Here is a 20,794-nt window from a genome sequence, read left to right as displayed (position 1 = left end):
GTAATTATAGATAGAAAAAGCAGAAAAGGCAACTTTTGGTGGGCTCTTTGGTCCAAAGGGGTGATTGGACCTTACTACATCGAAAACAACGCCAATTCGCAGTTTCGATAGTAAAAATGGGGCGGCACTGTTATGTCGATATGTATCGATATTCATTGCAATACCAAATATCATATGAGTATTAAGGGCTAAGCAGAATGCTCGCGTTGAGCCATCCGTCGCGTTATATGTTATCGAAAATACAACAACCACAAGAAAACGATAACACAAACGCATATCGTTTCCTTGTGGTTGTTGTATTTTCGATAACATCCCTGCAAGCAATTGGAAGTGAGTTTCTCACTCCCTCGCCCAATAAGTCACTTCCGCGTAACTTCTTTTCGGTTAAAAGGCGATAGTTTGTATAACTACAATAACAAAACTGTTCTTCTCTACTTTATATCGCCTTTGAGTTACTTCTGAGTGACGCCTAGGAAGACAAAAGAAGATTGATCAAATGCAAAAAAAAAAAACAATTTGCTCTCTTTCAAATTGTCTCTCATCTCCTTGTAAAAACAGTTAGATGAGAAAACATATAAATCAACTCAGTTAATATTAATTTTTCAAAGTGATCTGTATGTATCAATAGTGTGATATTTAAATAATTAAAAAAGTGTAATGAAAATACAAAAAAAAACAGAAATTTTTATTTATATTGTGATTGTTAAAAGTTTGTATTTTATAATGTTTTGAATGTGAGTGTGTGAAAAAAATAAATAAAATAATTTGAAAATTTTTTAATTTATTTTATCAATAAGTTGTTGCAGTGAATAAATAATGTAATATTGAAAATATTATGCCTACTAAAAGTGACGAGGAAGTTAAGTCGAAGTAACGTCAAGGCGATAGAAACAGTCGCGGAAGATAGTCGCATTCTTATCGCGGAAGAAACCTCCTTCGGGAAGAAATGAACCACGTCCGCGTCACTTCCAAGAAGTAACTTCTGCGTGTCATATGCGTAGTATCGCGGAAGTTACTTCTAGACGTTACGCAGAAGTTACTTCTTGGAAGTGACGCGGACGTGGTTCATTTCTTCCCGAAGGAGGTGACTTCCGCGATAAGAATGCGACTATCTTCCGCGACTGTTTCTATCGCCTTGACGTTACTTCGACTTAACTTCCGCGATAGTTTTTGCTTGCAGGGATATAACGCGACGAATGGCTCAACGCGAGCATTCTGCTTAGCCCTTTATCAATGTGTGTGCCATATTACAAAGCTAAATTTTAAATATTGCGATCTCTGTATCGTTATTTCAACAGATGGACATCGACATACAATTTTCATTCCGATTAATAATATGTATTTGGTCTCCGCTGAATATTTCGAGGTGTTGCAAACCAAATGACAAATTTTTTATGTATTAAGTTTTTAAAAATAAGTTTTCCGAAATCCATCATCGACGATACACATTTGTGTTCGGTATCCAATAGTGTATTAGGTTTATACCCTAATGTTAGTAGTGTTAATTATAATGCAAACCAATCTACCAAATCAAATACATCGCCCAGTTTCTGGTAGCTCAACACACAATCAGACAAAAACAAGGTAACAACAACAACAGCAATAACAATACACACAATCAAAACGTTCGCATTTAGAGTGCACTCAACAGAAATCAGTTATTGTGGTCTTCGTTGCTGTTCGGTGTCATTCATAAAAGTGCTTTTGGTTCGAACGGATACGGTTACTAAACTTAACTGCTCTGACTCTGACTACCTAACAGAGCCTAAGCAAAGTTATTACTTTTCGCTGCGGCCATCGTGTGTCTTCGTCTTTACTATTACTATTATTAGTGGTGTTTCGTTTACTACTACAAAAGCAGAAACAAATAAAAAAAAACAAAAAAGTAACCCTTCACCTCCCCCTCAATAGCAAAAAAAAAAAAACCAAAAAAAAAGGCCGACAAAAAATATATAGTGTAGCTGTTTGCCGGGGATCTGAAACAAAACAACGAACTAACCAACCAACCAACCTACAAACAAAACACAACACGAACACACAAAACCCCAAACAATAACAACAACATAAAAAGCACACACAAAAGCCTACCTAAGAAGATAACCGAAACCAAATGTTCAAACTATATATTGTGGCGCTGAACTAAACTTGTTGTTGCTTTTTGTTGTTGTTCGTGGCCTAAACGGACTGCCTGGCTGACTGACATATAGTCTACACTACTTTATAAAGAGTCTTCGTCGTTGTTGTTGTTGTTTTCTTTTCTTAGTTTGTTACCGTGTTCTTCTCGCATGCTGTTTGTCGGAATAGTTAGTTAGCTGAGTGGCTGTTCGTCTGTCTGGCTGGCTGACTGGTTGCTTGCCTGCCTGCCTGGATGTTGTATTGTTTGACAACAAAAACCAAAGTGGTACAACAAAAAGTTTCTTCCAAATCAAAAAAAAGCTAAACAACAACAAAAACTAAAGCAACAACAACATCTGGTGTGAGGAGGATTTGTGTGAGATTTTGTTGCGGCCTCTGCCACCGCTACCACCACCACGACGACTGTTGTAGATGTTGCCTGCCTGCCTGACTGATGTTGTTGTTGTCTCGAGGAGAGTTGGAGGTCTCTGTGGCAAACAAAACAAACAATAAAACATAAAAAAGACAACAATACCAGCAACAACACCAACAACAACAAAAGCTACGAAATTGCATGAAATGAACTTTAGACTCCTCCAATGTCTGTCTGAACACGATCGACCGAGAGACCAAACCAACCAAGTTCTTTATTACAATTTCGGAAACGAAAACATTAGTGTTTAATGGCAATTGCTAACCAATGGTTGGGAAAAAAATAACCCGAACCTCACAAACGAACCGATAGACTGGCAACAGACTTCTCTTGGCCATCAGTGAACTGCTAACCAACAATTGGCAAAGAAACTGTCAGACCATCAGACGAAAATAAGCAGAGCATTTTGGAGTTTTGATCGATTTGCTATCAGATCAGCTGAAAGAATATAATAACAATAACAGAAAATAACAAAAAATTAACAACAAATAAACGGAGCGGAACTGCATAAATCGAAATATAGAAAAAATTATTAATTCATCATCAAATAAAAATTCGAAACAAAAACAAAAGAAGTGATTTCGAAATGCAATAAATTTTGTAATTTTTTTTATTATTATTTAAATAAAATATTAACATTCTAAATTTAATTAGTATAATTAACAACAACAAATAATTGACACAAGTCAAAAACGTGTAGTGAAGTGTGAAAAAAGCTGCCGATCGGAAAAAAGGCTTTTACTTTTTTGTTGCTCGAAATTCAAAACAATTGCTTAAATTTCCAAGTTGTATTCAATGTCCGGCAATTGCTGCTGGATTTCGTGGTAAAGGAAAGTCCAAACATTATTATAATAATCACCACAAACAAAATCAACAGCAACAACAACAATAACAAAAGAAAAAAAACGAAAGGTGGTGCATCCATCTAAGCGCCGTTAAATACAAAACAAACAAACCAACCGACCAACAAACATTCAACACAATCCGCAAACAAAACCCCGATCGAACTAACCTCTCACTCTCGGTGACTTTCAATATTTCTTTTATTTCTGTCCGACTGCTGCTACCGTTTATTATAACTGTGTCTGCTGCCTGAGATTATTATGAGCAACACAATGACCGCTCATGAACCCATAAACTATCTGGACAGCATCCTTAACGAAGAGGAGAAACGTTGCGAGTACAGTCATCAATGGCGGAATTTCACCATATCACGTTCAGGTCGTTTCAAATCGAAAAACAAACATCGCAATGTTGTCGATGGCAAAATGTTTGATCGCAACACTGGCGGCTCATCATCGTCATCATCGACGACCATGTCGCAGTCGCCTTCATCCATTAACAGCCAAACACAATCGTCAGCAACATCCTCATATGATAAGGATAAAAAGGTAAGTTTTGGGAGGAAAAAATGGGTTATCAAAAAAAAAAAAAAAAAAAAATTAAATAAAAACGATAAGACTCTGTAATTATAATTATAATAACAGCAGAGTTCCCATATAACATTCTAATTAGGTAGAAAAATTGGTAACGGAAAAGTAGACCGGAAATGATCCATGACCCTTATATGAGGGTATGGACTTATATATATTGCAAATGTTCTGTGTAGAAGTTATTCACTCACAAATGTCACGAAATGCCACTTCGTAAAGTCATTTCAGCTGGAAAATTCATCTAACATCTGAAGCGACATTTATATGGGAGCTACATCCACAGAATGACCGATTATAATCCAATATATCAAATTAGAGCCAATTCGGGTCGTTGATACTATCCCTCGGATGCTGGATATTGAAAATCGGCAGAACGAAATTTTCGAAATTTTGTGCTGATATTTAAAAATTAGGGTTCATATTGGTTAATGAATCTTTCTACCAAAAGGTAGCAATTTTGATATACTTTCTGGGGTAACCTCCTATATTTCTGTTCCCCCATTATTCGGTATTTTTGAGTTTGTGTGGGCACATTTTTCAACCGAAATGACAGCAATTTTGTATTTAGGGTTATCATTAGTTAGACAATCTCTCTACCAAAAATGATCAATATTGGCCCAAGTTTCATCGTAGACCCCTTATAACGGCATGCACCATTATTGGGTATTTTGGGGATAATTTTTCATCCGAACTTGGTGTAGTTTAATATTTTGGGTTCTCATTGAATACCAAATCTTCAGTGAGCGGAGCAGTATAGTCGGACGGGGCCGACAATACGATACCCTACACAACTACCTCTACTGAAATATTTCCCGAATATTACTAATATTCAGTACAGCCCATCTAATTACTTGTCCAGATTCCCTTCACGGTGGGTTGAGTTGTGATGTTCGGCTTATATTCGACTAGAAAATTATAGGCGTTGTCCTTGACCATAATTGGAACTTCATGGAAAATTCCAAAGCGATCAGCGCTATATTTCCGCCCTCTAATGCGGTAATGGGTTACTAAATAATATCTGAAATAATATCTATATCCTTCAGGAGTGATACAAATACAAATTTTATAATTTTTCACACAAAAGTCAGAGCCCATTTGACCTGCTAAATAATGACAGACCTTTATCAAAGCAGGGTATAATTATAAATATTAGTCCAAATTTCATGGTATATCCCATATATTATTCGATAGTTGGCGAACTTTTGGCGAACGATTTATGCATGTCCGTCCGTCGCATTTATGATCCGAATTGGATGAAATTTGGCATAGGTCACTTATTTGACCCAAGGACGAACCCTATTGAAATTGGGAAAAATTGGTTCAGATTTAAATATAGCTCCCATATATATTTTTATTTTATTTAAGGTAAATGGTGCACCAAAGTCTCTATATATCTTTCGATTTGCTCTATGTTTGGCATTGCGTACTGAATAAAGTCTAGAATGATGTGTGTTAAGTTTCGTAACAATCGGTTCAGATTTAGATATAGCTCCCATTCCTCCGAGTCAATGTAAATAGTGTACCAAAGTCCCTATATATATTTCGATTTGCATAAAATTTGGCATATCGTACTAAAATGATGTGTGATAAGTTTAAGTCTAAAATGATGTGTGATAAGTTTCGGTTCAGATTTAGACATAGCTCCTATATATATCTTCTTCCGATTTTATGTAAATTGTGCACTAAAGATTTAAAGCTTGTCCGATTGCCACACAATTTTGTACAATGTATTGTAGTTAATATAAATTAATCTCTGGCAATCTCGTTGAAAACGGTTCAGATTTAGATATAGCTTCTCCTATTTTACACAAAATTTTGCACAACGTACCAAAGTTAGTATAACCTAGAAGTTAGCAGAATTTATATCTGTACCAAACTCCCCAGGTGGGTCCGTTTGGCACAAAATTTTGCACAACGTACTGAATATACTATAACATATCGTGTGGCTAGTTTTATTGAAATCGGTTCAGATTCAGATAAAGCTCATATACATAGTTTCGTCCGATTTTAAGTAAAAGGTGCACAAAAGACCCATAGTTAGGCCGTTTGCTACAAAATTTTGCACAACGTACTGAAATTAGTATCGCCTAACGTTTGCACAAAGTACTTAAGTTAGTATAACCTAGCATGTGGAGAGTTTTGTTGAAATCGGTTCAAATTTGGATAGAGCTACCATATATATCTTCTCCCGATTTTAAGTAAAGATGTACCAAGAACTCAAAATGTGGCCAATATGCACAAAACATGTTGAAATTAGTATAACCTAAAACTCCTTGTACATTAGAACTTTTTACCGGGGTTAACCTACTTTATGAGGATTTATTTGACATATATGCAAAGGAAATGACAATTGAAACCCACTGGGTTAACGAAATCCGGTTAAATGTAAACGTACTGTAACCTGTGATAAGTTTCCATGAAATCGGTTTAGATTTCGATATAGCTTTTATATACATATATTTACGATTTCGATTATAAGTAAATAGTGCAGCAAACTCCTAATGTTTATCAGATATTTATCTAAATAATCAACGTGTGTCCGATTGACATTTGCTTTAAATTGATTTGCATAATTTTGTCCCATAATTTTGTAAGAATCAACTCTATATCTGACGAAATGAAAAATTTAGTATGGTTTGCAGAATTACATGTTTATGGATACAATTTCATTTTACTGGTCCTTCAAAAATGCGACGTTAGGATTCATCTGTTGAATATACCCAAAGTGGTGAAGGGTATCATGTAGTCGGCCGAAATATTTTTTAAATAAATCCTCGCGATGATTTAGACTCCAGAAGTAATTTTTAAAAAAAGGTATGCCTTGATGTAGACTCTAATTTTTTTTAAGAATTCACGCCTTGTTTTAGACTTTAAAAATAATTTTTAAAAAGTTCAAGTCTCCAGTTATGTCATAAAAAATGTTCAATTCCTAATGGTGTGGAAGTTTTGAAATTGCCCAACCTTACAAATCTAAGAAACTTGATAAATGCTAAACAAAAGCCACTTCGATTAAAACCTTCAGAACGGCAAAAATTGGGCGGGACAGTTATGTGAGGGCTACACTAAAACGTGGACGAATATATTTTCATTTCCAGCACAAATCATCTTAGGAGTGTTAGCAATGTGGTTTCAAAAGACGAACGTGTCTAAAAATTTTACTCGGATCAAGAATATACAATATATTGTCTCCTATAATTATTTCGTGGCGTTACAAATGGAATAATAGCACCACTCGGTGGAGGATATATAAAAAATATAAACTTTTCTCTTTATCTAAATTAAAATGGCAACACCTTTGGACATAATTATTATTTTTTATTTTTAGTCAAATAGATCATTGTTCAATTTTCGAATTTCATCATTAATTTATATATGATCTACATTCAAATTATATATGCACAACAATAACTAATTATTTAAAACAAATCAATTTTTCATATCTAGTTTGATCAAGTTTAGTTTTTGATTTTTTCGGCATTCGCAATTTTTGATTACGTTCGGTATACATACATATGTATGTACATATATACATATGAACATCTGTAGATAAAACTAACCCATATCACAACTTTAGTGTGCGTTTATTTTTTGAATAAAAATAAATATAGTAGCGATCAGTTATATAAGGACACTATAATTCGACCACATACCACGGCCTATAAATATGTGTGGATTTTTTTAAAATATTTTTTCGTGGCCTATAAATAGATGTGCTTTTTTTAAATATTATTTCATGGCCACACCATGGTATAGGGTACCACACTATGGTATAGGGTATTATGTCTTTGTGCATATGTTTGTAACAGACAAAAGGAATCGAGATAGACTCACGGTTCCTTTTGAGAATATGCATAGCATCACTTTCTGAGTCGATTTATGCATGTCCGTCTGTCCTTCTATCCGTCTATCCATGTTAAATTGTAAACAAAGTACAGGTCGCATTTATGGTCCGAATTGTATGAAATTTGGCACATGTCACTTATTTGACCCTACTGAAATTGGGGAAAATTGGTTCAGATTAAGATATAGCTCCCATATATATTTTCGTCCGATTTTATGTAAATGGTGCACCAAAGTCCCTATATATCTTTCGATTTGCACGAAATTTGGCATAGCTTACGGTATTAAGTCTGAAACGATGTGTGTTAAATTTCTTGAAAATTGGTTCAGATTTAGATATAGCTCCCACATACATTTTCGTACGATTTTATGTAATGTCCCTATATATCTTTCGATTTGCACGAAATTTGGCATAGCGTACTGAATTCAGTGCAGAATGTTATGTGTTAAGTTTCGTGAAAATCGGTTCAGATTTAGATATAGCTCCCATATATAGTTTCGTCCGATATTATGCGAATGGTGCACCAAAGTCCCTATATATCTTTCGATTTGCACGAAATTTGGCATAGGGCTCTGAATTAAATGCAGAATGATGTGTACTAAGTTTCATGAAAAGTGGTTCAGATTTGGATATAGCTCCCGTATATAGTTTTGTCCGATTTTATGTAAATGGTGCACAAAGTCCCTATATATATTTCGATTTGCACGAAATTTAGCATAGCGTACTGAATTCAGTGCAGAATGATGTGTGTTATGTTTCGTGAAAATTGGTTTAGATTTGTTCCCATATATATTTTCGTCCGATTTAATAGAAATTATGCACCAAAGTCTCTATATATCTATCGATTTGCACGGAATTTGGCATAGGGTTCTGAATTAAGTGTAGAATGATGTGTGCTAAGTTTCGTGAAAATCGGTTCAGATTTAGATATAGCTCTCGTATATAGTTTTGTCCGATTTTATGTAAATGGTGCACCAAAGTCCCTATATATCTTTCGATCTGCACAAAATTGAGCATAGGAATTGAGTGTAGAATGATGTGTGCTGAGTTTCGTGAAAATCGGTTCAGATAAAGCTCCCATATATACTTTCATCGGATTTAAGGTAAATGGTGTGCCAAAGTCTCGAAATATCTTTCGATTTTCACAAAATTTAGCATAACGTACTATGTTAAGTTTAGAATGATGTGTGCTAAGGTTTGTTAAAATCGGTTCAGATTTAGATATAGCTCTCACATATATTTTCATCCGATTTAAGGTAAATGGTGCGCCAAAGTCTCTAAATATCTTTCGATTTTCACGAAATTTGGCATAACGTATTAAGGTAAGTCTAGAATGATGTGTGATAAGTTTCGTGAAAATCGGTTCAGATTTAGATATAGCTCCCATATATACTTTCTTCCGATTTATGGTAAATTGTGCGCCAAAGTGTAATGGGTGCAGATGCAGACATAGCCTTTATATATATATTTCGAACGGGTGTCTGATTGATATTACCGAATATTGTGTATCAATTGTGCTATAAATCGGTTTATACAAATTTGTCCCATTGAAATTTAGCATAGGATATTTTAATTTTTTTCCTTGGCAAACTTTTCTTGGTAACATGTGGTCTTATTCAGCTGATGACCACCGTTAACGCCTGCGTGTTTGTTGTTGCTTTTATTTTATAGTTTTTTATATATTTTTATTTGTGTATGATAATTTCTTGTTGTTGTTTTTCTTCTTTTTTTGAGTTTTGTCGGTTCGGTTGCCATTTCGATGTGAAACAAATAAAAAAGGGAGTTTTATGCAGATTTATATGGCTTCTGGTAAAATGAGCGAACAGACAGACAGAAATACAGACCATACTTCGATACAAATATAACAACTTTTTTTGTAGTTTTTTTTTTTTATAATTTGGTTTTGGATTTTGTGGAATATGCCCAGATGTGCGATGAACGTCAGTCAGATGTTTTTTCCGTTTTTTTTTATTCGTAGACCAACCAAAATGAGTCACCAATCTTTTTCTCGAAAAATATAAAAAAATAAGATATGGAAAATAACAACGCGGAGACATTATCCATTATTATTAGTAATATTATTTACATATAAAAAAATGACTGGCTGAATGGCTGTCTGTCGGTCTATAAATGAATTGGCTAAGAGATTGAAAAGAGTTTTAAGCCTCACAATAAAAAGATAACAAAAACAATAACAATTTTAGCACAACATTTGCAAAATGTACTGCTGGCAGGCAGCTGAGTCAAATCTAATGCGATTATTTGTTGTTGTTGTTTTGATCTTGAAAATATATATATTTTTTTATGTATGCCTCCCCCATTGTTGTTTTTGCTCCAATCTTAGTGTTGGCTTTGTGCGAGCTTTATTTTGTCGTCGTCGTTGTTGTTGTTATTGTTTTGCATATTGAGTTCATTAGAATAAATGGAAGTGTTCGGCTTGTTTTTTTGTTGTTGTTTCTGTTTTTTGAGGTTATTGTTTTGATGCTCCAAATAAAGCAATACAAATGAGCTCATTTAAAAAAAAATATTTTGTTGTAGTAGCAGTAGTAGGAGTGTGAAAGGTTAGTTTAATATATTACAGGAAGAAACGTTTGTGGGTTTATAAGAGGGCAGATAGAGAAAGCAGGGAATTTTCCAAATTTCGTTGTAGTTATATAAAAGTTCGAAATATATATGGAAGCTATGTCTGCATCTTCACATATTTCTAGTCTCAATTTGATACGTTGTGCAAAATTTCATGTCAAACTGACAGACATAGGAGTTTGGTGCACCATTAACCAAAAATCGGACGAAAATATATATGTGGGAGTTATATCTAAATCTGAACCGATTTTAACGAAACTTGCCATAGATTAAATTATATAACTTCAGTACATTGTACAAAATTGTGTGTTAGTCGGACAAACCTTTGGTCTTATGGGACTGTATCTAATTCTTAACCGATTTCCACTAAACTTAACACACATCGTTCTAAGCTAAATCCGTTACGTTATGCAAATTTTCGTACAAATCGAAATAAATATATTGGAGCTTTGGTACTCTACATAAAATCAGACAAAAATGTATATAGAGCTATATCTACATCTGAACAGATCTTTATGAAACTTAACACATGTCATTCTAGACTCAATTCGGTACGCTACGCCAAATTTCGTTTAAATCAAACATGTATAGGGACTTTGGTGCACCATTTATATTATATGGGAGATATATATAAATCTGAACCGATTTCCACGATATTGTTGCACCTCGGTTCCGATTTTCTCCAATTTCAATAGAGTTCGTTCTTGTGCCAAATAAATGAGCAGTGACAAATTTCCTTCAAATCGGATCATAAATGCGACGTCGTGTATAAACATATTTTGTCCGTTTTTTATTATCTAATTGGTTTTCGATAATAAGAACCATAATTCTTCAATAACAATATACTATATATCTTCTTCAGGAAGATCTTATTGGCCTTTCCTAGTCTCCAAGAGTACAACTCTTGATCTTCTATAAGACACTCCTAGCGGAATTTTATTAAAGTGTGCTATCGACACGTAAGCCACCGTACTCGATGCCGTTCGATACATCTAATTTCTTTATGACCGTGTATAGATGGTACAAGTCGTGGTTTACTCGACGTTGATATTCACCGTCAACGCAGATCAGCCCATAGATGTTTCGGAAAAATTGTCTCTCATACACTCCAAGACCTGCCTTATCTGCTTGCGTAAGTACCCATGCTTCAGATACATATAACAGCACGGTTAGTATCAGCGTCTTGTAGAGTGTGAGTTTAGTCTGGCGGGAGGTTTCTTGTTTCCTTGTTTCTAAATTGCTTACTCAGATCATAGTAGCATCGGATGGCCAACACTATTCTTCTTCAAATTTCAAACTTGATGTCATTAGTTTTATTTATGGCGGTACCAAGGTATATAAAATCATTGACTACCTAAAAACTGTAGTTTTCAAGTTCCACACTTTACTGCCAGTCCAACTTTGGTAGACTCCTCCTCAATTTTTTCAAATGTGGCTATTACCGCTCGCAATGTTCGACGCATTTTGTCGATGTCATCGGCGTAGGTGAGTAACATATTCAGTTTGGTGTACAAAGTGTCATTTCTGTTCACATTTGTATCTCGTATGACCTTTTTCAGCATGAAGTGAAAAAGGTCACACGATAAACTGTCACCTTGTCTGAAACCTCGTTCCATATTGAAAGGCTCCGAGAGGTTCTTTCCGATTTTAACTGCTGACCTTGTGCCAGTTAACGTTATCCTGTATAGCCATATTGATTTTGCAGGAATGCGGAACGCACACATGGCTTCAAAGACCTCTAAACGGATCTGGCTGTCAAATGCGGCGAATATATGGAATGTGTCGATGTGTTTTTCGTGGGTCTTTTCCAGGATTTAGTGCAGTGTGAAAATCTGGCGTATGATGGATTTGCCCGGTCTGAAACTGCATTGGTATGATCCAATAATATCATTGACCCGTCTAATTCCTCTGTAGTTGGCACATATAGCCTTGTCTCTTTTATTGTGCAGGGGACACAAAATGCTAAGTTTTCCATGCATTCCTATAACTAAATTGTACTAATCAGTTGATGTATGCTCCTGATCAGCGTCTGACCAAAGGTCTTGTATAGTTCAGCTGGTAACCCATCATCGCACAGTGGGAAAAAATGCAGATCTAGCGCGCAGAAAATAAAAGTAGATGTTTTACTGTATGTTTATCGATATTTTGGATAAGAATAGATTTAGATGGACAATTTTAATTATTTTATGAAAAAATTTGGCAATTTTTTTATTAACCCATTATGCGCCGATTTTTTTTTTAGAAAAAACTTAAATTTTTAGGTAAAAATTACTATTTTGAAGCATTTGAAACATTTTATAATAAGCAACATTTTTTGTTATAACTAATATTACTCCTAAAATGAGAGCTTCTTTTAAAAATTCCGAAACCTTTGGAAGGTAAAAAGTGGGTTAAGGGCAAACACTATTGTTATTATATATATCTTTATTATTGTTAATATTACATATCTAAAACATTAAACTATATATATATATATATATATATATCAGAGAGTGGCTCACTATATCGATGGTTAAGAGATGTACTACGAGACAAACTTGATCTTTTTGGATCAGAAGAAAATAGCAACCTATTGAAAAGATCCCTCATTGTTTCCTCACGACTAATTTTTCTGGTGTACAGTTCCCTGTAGTTCCGAAAGTCCTTATTTCTGGATTCTATGCCTTCTTCAGACAACATTCCTATGGGCAAAGCTGCACATTTAATTATATCAGCTCCATGCACTAATATTTTGTGTATGCTTGAAGGCATATAGAACCAAGAATATAATTCCACGAAAAGAATAAATGTTTCCTCAGTAAGTTTTTTAAAAGACTCTGCGTTAATAACATATCCACATGCCATGGTTGAAAGGATGATACTAAAATTTTTAATTAATTTTTCATCAACACCAGTTATGCCAAGCCAGGTTGGCTAAAAAAACGCCTAGCAGTATTGCCATCGTTTGTTGTTCCGGATACTGACTTAGGTGTGTCAGCAATAATATGCATTTCTTCCTTCAAATCATTAATGATACATGCCTTTCTTTCTTCGAAAAGTGGCCGATCGGAGCTATTAATTTTCCACTTTTTCAAAAAACATCGAATCCTTGCATGTAAGGTAGACAGGCCGTATTCGTATAAGTTGATGTTTGGTGTTAGTGACGAATTTTTGTTGTAATCATTCATTACTTTTGGTGTTATGTGCTTATAGCGAAAACCATAAATGTAGGTAAAACCGTGTATATATGAATTTTACACCAATGATATTTTTCAGGGTTCATAAAGTGGACCCTTTACCTGCGGTATTTTAGAAGACTCTTACAACCGATTTCGTTGTAAGTTCAATTTTTATTTAGAAAGACATTTGGAATAAATGTATATTCAGTGCATGAGTTTAAAATCAACGTTTTGAGCAGCTTACTTAAATACCCTCTTTTTCATACTCACACCCAGTACTCTGGAACCTTAGGATGGACATTTTGAACTTGTTTTTTTTTCTTATCTGCTATGCTGTGATCTATTCCAAGTCATATTTGATGAATTATATCAAAAAAATTCACAAATTTTTAATTTTATTTGAACAAAACCTTAAAAATGCTTCCTACACAAAATTGGAATTTTTTCAAAAAATTGCCATAAATCCGAGAATCGCAGGAAGTCGCAGGAAAAAATTTAGTATGATGTTCTAGACAGACACACAAGAAAAATAAAACAAAAATCAAAGCTGAACTCAACTGCACTCCATACTAAACCCCTATTTTAATTGAAGGAATTAAAAAAAACGGACCTTACATATATTTAGCCCGAAACACCTAAATTAAAATAACTTATGGGTTATATAACTATACCATTTAATTAAATACCAATACTATATATCAAAAATGGACAAAATTTTATAATAATATATTCACAGAATGCACACGACCATCGCAATTTTATAGCAAAAAAATGCCATTTTTAACATTGGAAAAATTTTCTGTTTTAAATGTACCGTTATTCCGTTCTAGCTTATCAATTCGGATTATTTTATACGGACTTAAGTACTCTCAACACTCTACTTTAAAACTGCATTAATGTTTTAAAGTTTCCTTCAACTTCATTTTTTGATTTTCTGCGCGCTAGATCGGTATTTTTTCCCACTGTGGGCCGTATTCGTATAAGTTGATGTTTGGTGTGACGAATTTTTGTTGTAATCATTCATTACTTTTGGTGTTATGTGCTTATAGCGAAAACCATAAATGTAGGTAAAACCGTGTATATATGAATTTTACACCAATGATATTTTTCAGGGTTCATAAAGTGGACCCTTTACCTGCGGTATTTTAGAAGACTCTTACAACCGATTTCGTTGTAATTTCAATTTTTATTTAGAAAGACATTTGGAATAAATGTATATTCAGTGCATGAGTTTAAAATCAACGTTTGGAGCAGCTTACTTAAATACCCTCTTTTTCATACTCACACCCAGTACTCTGGAACCTTAGGATGGACATTTTGAACTTGTTTTTTTTTCTTATCTGCTATGCTGTGATCTATTCCAAGTCATATTTGATGAATTATATCAAAAAAATTCACAAATTTTTAATTTTATTTGAACAAAACCTTAAAAATGCTTCCTACACCAAATTGGTATTTTTTTCAAAAAATTGCCATAAATCCGAGAGTCGAAGGAAAAAAATTAATATGATGTTCTAGACAGACACACAAGAAAAATAAAACAAAAATCAACGCTAAACTCGACTGCACTCCATACTAAACCCCTATTTTAATTGAAGGAATTTAAAAAACGGACCTTACATATATTCAGACCGAAACGCTTAAATTAAAATAACTTATGGGTTATATAACTATTCCATTTAATTAAATACCAATACTATATATATCAAAAATGGACAAAATTTTATAATAATATATTCACAGAATGCACACGACCATCGGAATTTTATAGCTAAAAATACCATTTTTAACATTGGAAAAAATTTCTATTTTAAATGTACCGTTATTCCGTTCTAGCTTATTAATTCGGATTATTTTATACGGACTTAAGTACTCTCAACACTCTACTTTAAAACTGCATTAATGTTTTAAAATTTCCTTCAACTTCATTTTTTTTTTATTTTCTGCGCGCTAGATCGGTATTTTTTTCCCACTGTTCGTCGCCTGCTGCTTTGTTATTATTTAGCCGATTAATAGATATATTCACCTCATCTTGACTAGGTGGTATACAATCTGTCATCTCTTATTGTTTCCTATTGATATTTTACAGAAAGGCCCTATATAGAGGCCCTATGTTTTAATACCCTGTGGATTATCTGGCACAAGCATACTGGGGTTATTTATTGAAAGATCCACCCTGCTTTTTTTTGAAACACACTTCTGGTCTTCCATGGAATGAATGATAATTTTCTGTCACTATGCGACACTTTGGGATACAATATTTCTTATCACGAAAATTTATTTTCCAAAAAAGTTAGAGGGTACTTCAACAAACATCAATACTGGTGAAATGACAAGATAAGCTAAACACGCCAAACAAATGCGGAATATTTGAAAAAAAATTGTTGTCAAACAAAATAATAAAAAAACGACATCTTTCCAGATTAAAACCAGTTCAATCAATTAATCCCATAAAATCGTATCAATGCTATTAACAATCATTGTGGATATAAAATAAATTTCGAATTAAGCAATTTAATGTGAGTTTGTTGATTTTGAAATCGTTTTTTTTTTTGTTTTTCAAAAGGGCTGTGTTTACATTTATCTTTTTTAATTTGTCATTTATTGTTAATTGATTTAGAAGAGTAGTCATTAAATTTAGAAAACATGTTTTTTATTACTTCGCAATAAGCAGCCAAGTTTTGATTTTTTCGAATTTTTGCAAATATCAATAAATGTGTTGTCTGTATTTTAATAATTTAGATATTAAGATTTTAATTTAATAAAATATTCACACTACTCCTAATTAGAAATATTTCCTTACTAAATTAAATATCACATTTCCTGATATCTGGAATAAGACACTTAGTGAGTCTTATAATAATTTCGAAGGAATAAAATCCACTTTCCTCACCCTCTTATACCTGTGAAGTACTATATGTTATGATAAATCATATAATTGTGTTTTTTTTTTTAAAATATGGGGATTTTTGCCATTAACTTTATGATGTCTTATAAAAAAATACATCTAACTTTTATTTTTCTTCTCGCAGCGCAACAACAATTTGTACCAGCGAAATAAAAGAATTATATGAGTGTTAATTTTTTTATGATGAAAAAAAAAATTAACATTTATTGTGACGACTTTGACAGCTAGCTAATGATAATTGACAATGTTTTAAAGAAAACAACAGAGATTCATTAAAAAATTGAAACGTGTGAATTTAATTAAAACAACTGTACTATACACGTCTGTACACATGTTAAGATGTATATTAGGGTGTTTTTACACGAAAATCTCATAGATAGAGGACCACAGATGCAGCTTTTGTCTATAGACCGTGTAATGATCTAAATTTTATATACAGGCCTTGTACAAGCTGATAAAATATATATTGCTGATTGATCAGCTGATGGCTAATAAACATATGTATAAAAACAGCTGATAGTCTATACATACCAGCTGATATCCATGATGCATAAACAAAACAGCTGATTATCTTTTATTCATAAACAAAATCCATTCATTAACAATCCACTATTATAGTGGTTTCAATATCCTTTTAACAAATCCGAGATCAAAGTCCGTTAAATATTTCTATAAAAATCCGTGTTTATTGTTCTTTGAACAATACTTTATTTCATTAAATGTTCACGGTTAAAAATCCTTTAATATCAGCTGATATCTCTTGTCAATAGGCAGCGGATGGTCTATATTTCTTCTCAGTAGACCAGCTGATGGATTATATTTCTTGTCAATAGATCAGCTGATAGTCTATATATTTTTTTATAGGTCGGCTGGTTTCATTGCATTTCAATAGACCAGCTAATGGTCTATATCTTGTCTGTATGTCGCCCATGTTTCTTGTCAAAAGAACAGCTGATGGTCTATACTCTTTATCAATAGACAAGCTAAGGGATCGGTATAGCATAGCAGCTCTTGGTCTACATCCCTTGTCAACAAACCAGCTAATGGTCTACATCTCTTGTCAATATCTCAGCTGATGGTCAAAATCTTTTGTTAATAGACCAGCTGATTGTATATATTCCTTGCCAATAGAATAGCTGATTTTCTGTGTCACTTGTTAGAAGACCAGTTGATGGTTCCTATCCGTTGTCAATAATCCAGTCGATATCTCTTGTCAAAAGACCAGCAAAATATTTTGGACACATCAAAGTACAACCACCGTTGTTTGATGTAAAAATTCACATATGCGACTACCTTACTGAGTATACCATGGTAGTCAGTATACCATGGCTGAATAACGCTATACATCAAAACAAAAACATCTGTTTTTTATTCGACCATATTTCTCAGGGTTGGCAACATTGCACGTCGAATGCAAGTAGAAGCCATGATGCAATAATAAGTTGGTGTATCAAAGCAAAAACATTTGTTTATCTAGTAATAATTCTAATGGTTGGCAACATTACACATCGAATTGAAGTGGAAACTACGGACCATGGCACAACAAAGAGGTAGTACATTTAGCGCAGCTGATGTCTCGATTAACTGTCAAAGTGCATAATTTCTACTTGAATTCGATGTGCAATGTTGCCAACCATGTGAAATATTATAAGGAAAAATTTGAAAATTTGGCTACGGACTTTGACAGTTAATCGAATAGTCAGCTGTGCTAAATGGAGTAGATATTTTAAATGCCAGTGTCTAACTCTACTCTATAGCCCAGCAGAAGGCAAATCTGTTGTCGGTCAAAGAGTTTTGCGGTTCATTTTACTTATTCTTTTGTCTGCAAACCTGAAAAATACATTTTTTACAAAATCATTTCCAAAATTGAATTCAATAAATTCACGTTTTAATACATTTATAAAATCTTATTATAAAATATATTTTATTTTTAATTTTTTTTTGCATTATTTCAACAAAATCGTAAAACTTTTATTTTTTAATTTTAAATTGAAGTTGGGATATTTTGTACGAAACTTGTTTTCTTATTTTAAAATGACACATGCGAAAGCTGCTTATTTTTGTCTGACAGTATGGGTTTTTATGGGCCAATTACATCTGTGATAACAATCTGAAGAAATAAAAATGAAACAATATATATATATATATGTACTTACATACGTATATACTTTAACATTGCACTTAAATCCTTTTAATTGAGCCATAAAGTTGTGGGCGACATTTTTATCAGCTAGGCTGCAATACCTTTTTCTTTGTGCAGCTTTCTTTTGTTGGCTCGCATTTTTCTTGATGCAAGTTTATTATTGTTGAACTTTTCCATTATTGGCTATAATAAATGATAATACTTTATTTTCGTTAAAATGTTGGCAATAAAAATAAGCCATTGTTCTGAAGCTATTTGTTTCAGATTTCAAATATAGATGGTCTCCGATATAAGTTCTTAAAAATTATTAAAATCCGCTTAAAATTCTTAAACTTTTTCTCTTCCACAAAACATCGCCATTTTAATCAATCGGAACTTGTGTTAGTTTCGTTAAAAATTTATTTATTTCAGCTAATTTGATGATTGGACTTTTGTAGACAGTCCTAGCCAATGCAGCTGCCATCTATCGTTGCATAGAAACAACACCTCCTTGTATTTTCTGATGTGTTTGGGGTCCTTACTTATTAAGTGTTGCAATTTTCCGCTGGGTGGCGCTATCAAATATCAATGATTATATTTTTTTCAAAATTCTTCCAAATCTCCAAAACCACCCACGGCCAAGGTTGGATTGGATGGGTGTTATTTATTATGAGTTGCTTCCATATGGCCAAACGCTAAATTATGATCCCTACTGTCAACAACAGGACCGTTTGAAGATAGCAATTGACCAGAAACGGCCAGAATTGGACAACAGGAGAGGTGTCGTGTTCCACCAGGACAACGATTGACCACACACATCTATAGTAACTCGCCAGAAACTTCGGGAGCTTGGTTGGGAAGTTTCAATGCATCCGTCATACAGTCCGGTCTTGGCACCAAGCGATTATCATCTTTTCCTTGTATTGCAAAAATTTTTAATAATAAAAAATTGGTATCTATAGAGAGCAGAACTTCTATGAGAGAGGCATTATGAAGTTACCTTTAAAACACCATAACAAACGGTGCATATTTGACCCAAATCGGACATTGTTAAATAAAGACCTATAGTTCATATAAAAATAGTTCGCTGTAGTTAAACAGCTCTTGTCAATGGAACAGCTGATGGTCTATATCTTATGTCAATAGAACATCTGATAGTCTACATCTCTTGTCAACTGATGCCACAAGACCAGCTGCTGGTATTTATCTCTTGTCAATAGATCAGTTGACAATAGACCAGCTGATGGTCTATATCACTTCAGATTAGACCACCTGATGTAAAAAACTCTTGTCATAAGACCAGCTGATGGCCTACATTTTCTTGTCAATGGACCAGCTCACAATTTATGATCTGATGGTTCATATATATTTTTGTAAATAGATCAGTTGATGGTCTATATCAATTGAAAATAGACCAACTAATGGCATATATTTGTTGTCAATAGTAAAACTGATGGGTAATATTTCTTGTATATTAAACATCTGATTATATATGCTGTCAATAGACCAGCTGATGGTCTATATCTCATGTCACTAGAACAGCTGATAATCTACGTCTTTGTCAACTTATGATCTAAACCCATAAGACTAGCTGCTGGTATATATTTATTGTCAATAGATCAGTTGACAATTGACCAGCTGATGGTCTATATCACTCGACATAAGACTAGCTGATGTATAAAACTCTTGTCATAAGACCAGCTTATGGCCTACATTTTTTTGTCAATGGACCAGCTAAGAATTTATATACTGATATATATTTCATGTCAATAGATCAGCTGATTGTCTGTATCTCTTGACAACTGACCAGCTGATGGTTTGCATTTTATGTCAATAGATCAGCTGATAGTTTATATTTTATGTCAAAAGAACTTTTTCATAAGATCATCTGATAGTCTATAACTCCTATCAATAGACAAACTGATTGTCAATACTTATTGCTTATTGATCAGCTGATTATCTATACCTTGTCAATGAACCGTCTTATGATCTATATCCCTTATAAATTGAAACCAGCTGATAGTCTACAACTGTTATCAAGACACCAGCTGGTGGTCAACATCTCTTGTCAATAAACATCTGACATTTTCTTAATGAACCCGGTATTTTATTAAACCCTCCATCATTAAGAGGAGTGTAGTGCAATTTTTCATCCTGTTTACAACACCTCGAAATATCCATCGGAGACTCCACAATGTATT

At 33.6% G+C, this 20,794-nt stretch overlaps 1 protein-coding gene across 1 annotated transcript in view; it reads left to right on the top strand.

Moving 5' to 3' along the window:
- The first annotated feature begins 3,614 nt into the window (after window positions 1–3,614).
- Window positions 3,615–20,794, top strand: part of LOC133332476 (vitellogenin-A2) — a 30,516-nt gene continuing 13,336 nt past the window's right edge. The window contains exon 1 of the mRNA XM_061540879.1: window positions 3,615–3,939. Coding sequence (XP_061396863.1) covers window positions 3,652–3,939 — 288 coding nt within the window. The 5' untranslated portion in view covers window positions 3,615–3,651. The remainder of the gene's footprint in view (window positions 3,940–20,794) is intronic.

Source organism: Musca vetustissima, unplaced genomic scaffold, assembly GCF_032173495.1.
Source record: "Musca vetustissima isolate MV318-11 ecotype Yass unplaced genomic scaffold, APGP_CSIRO_Mvet_v1 utg36608, whole genome shotgun sequence".
Lineage (NCBI taxonomy): Eukaryota > Metazoa > Arthropoda > Insecta > Diptera > Muscidae > Musca > Musca vetustissima.
The sequence above is the reverse complement of the archived record's forward strand: the minus strand, read 5'-3'. Positions and strand labels throughout refer to the sequence as shown.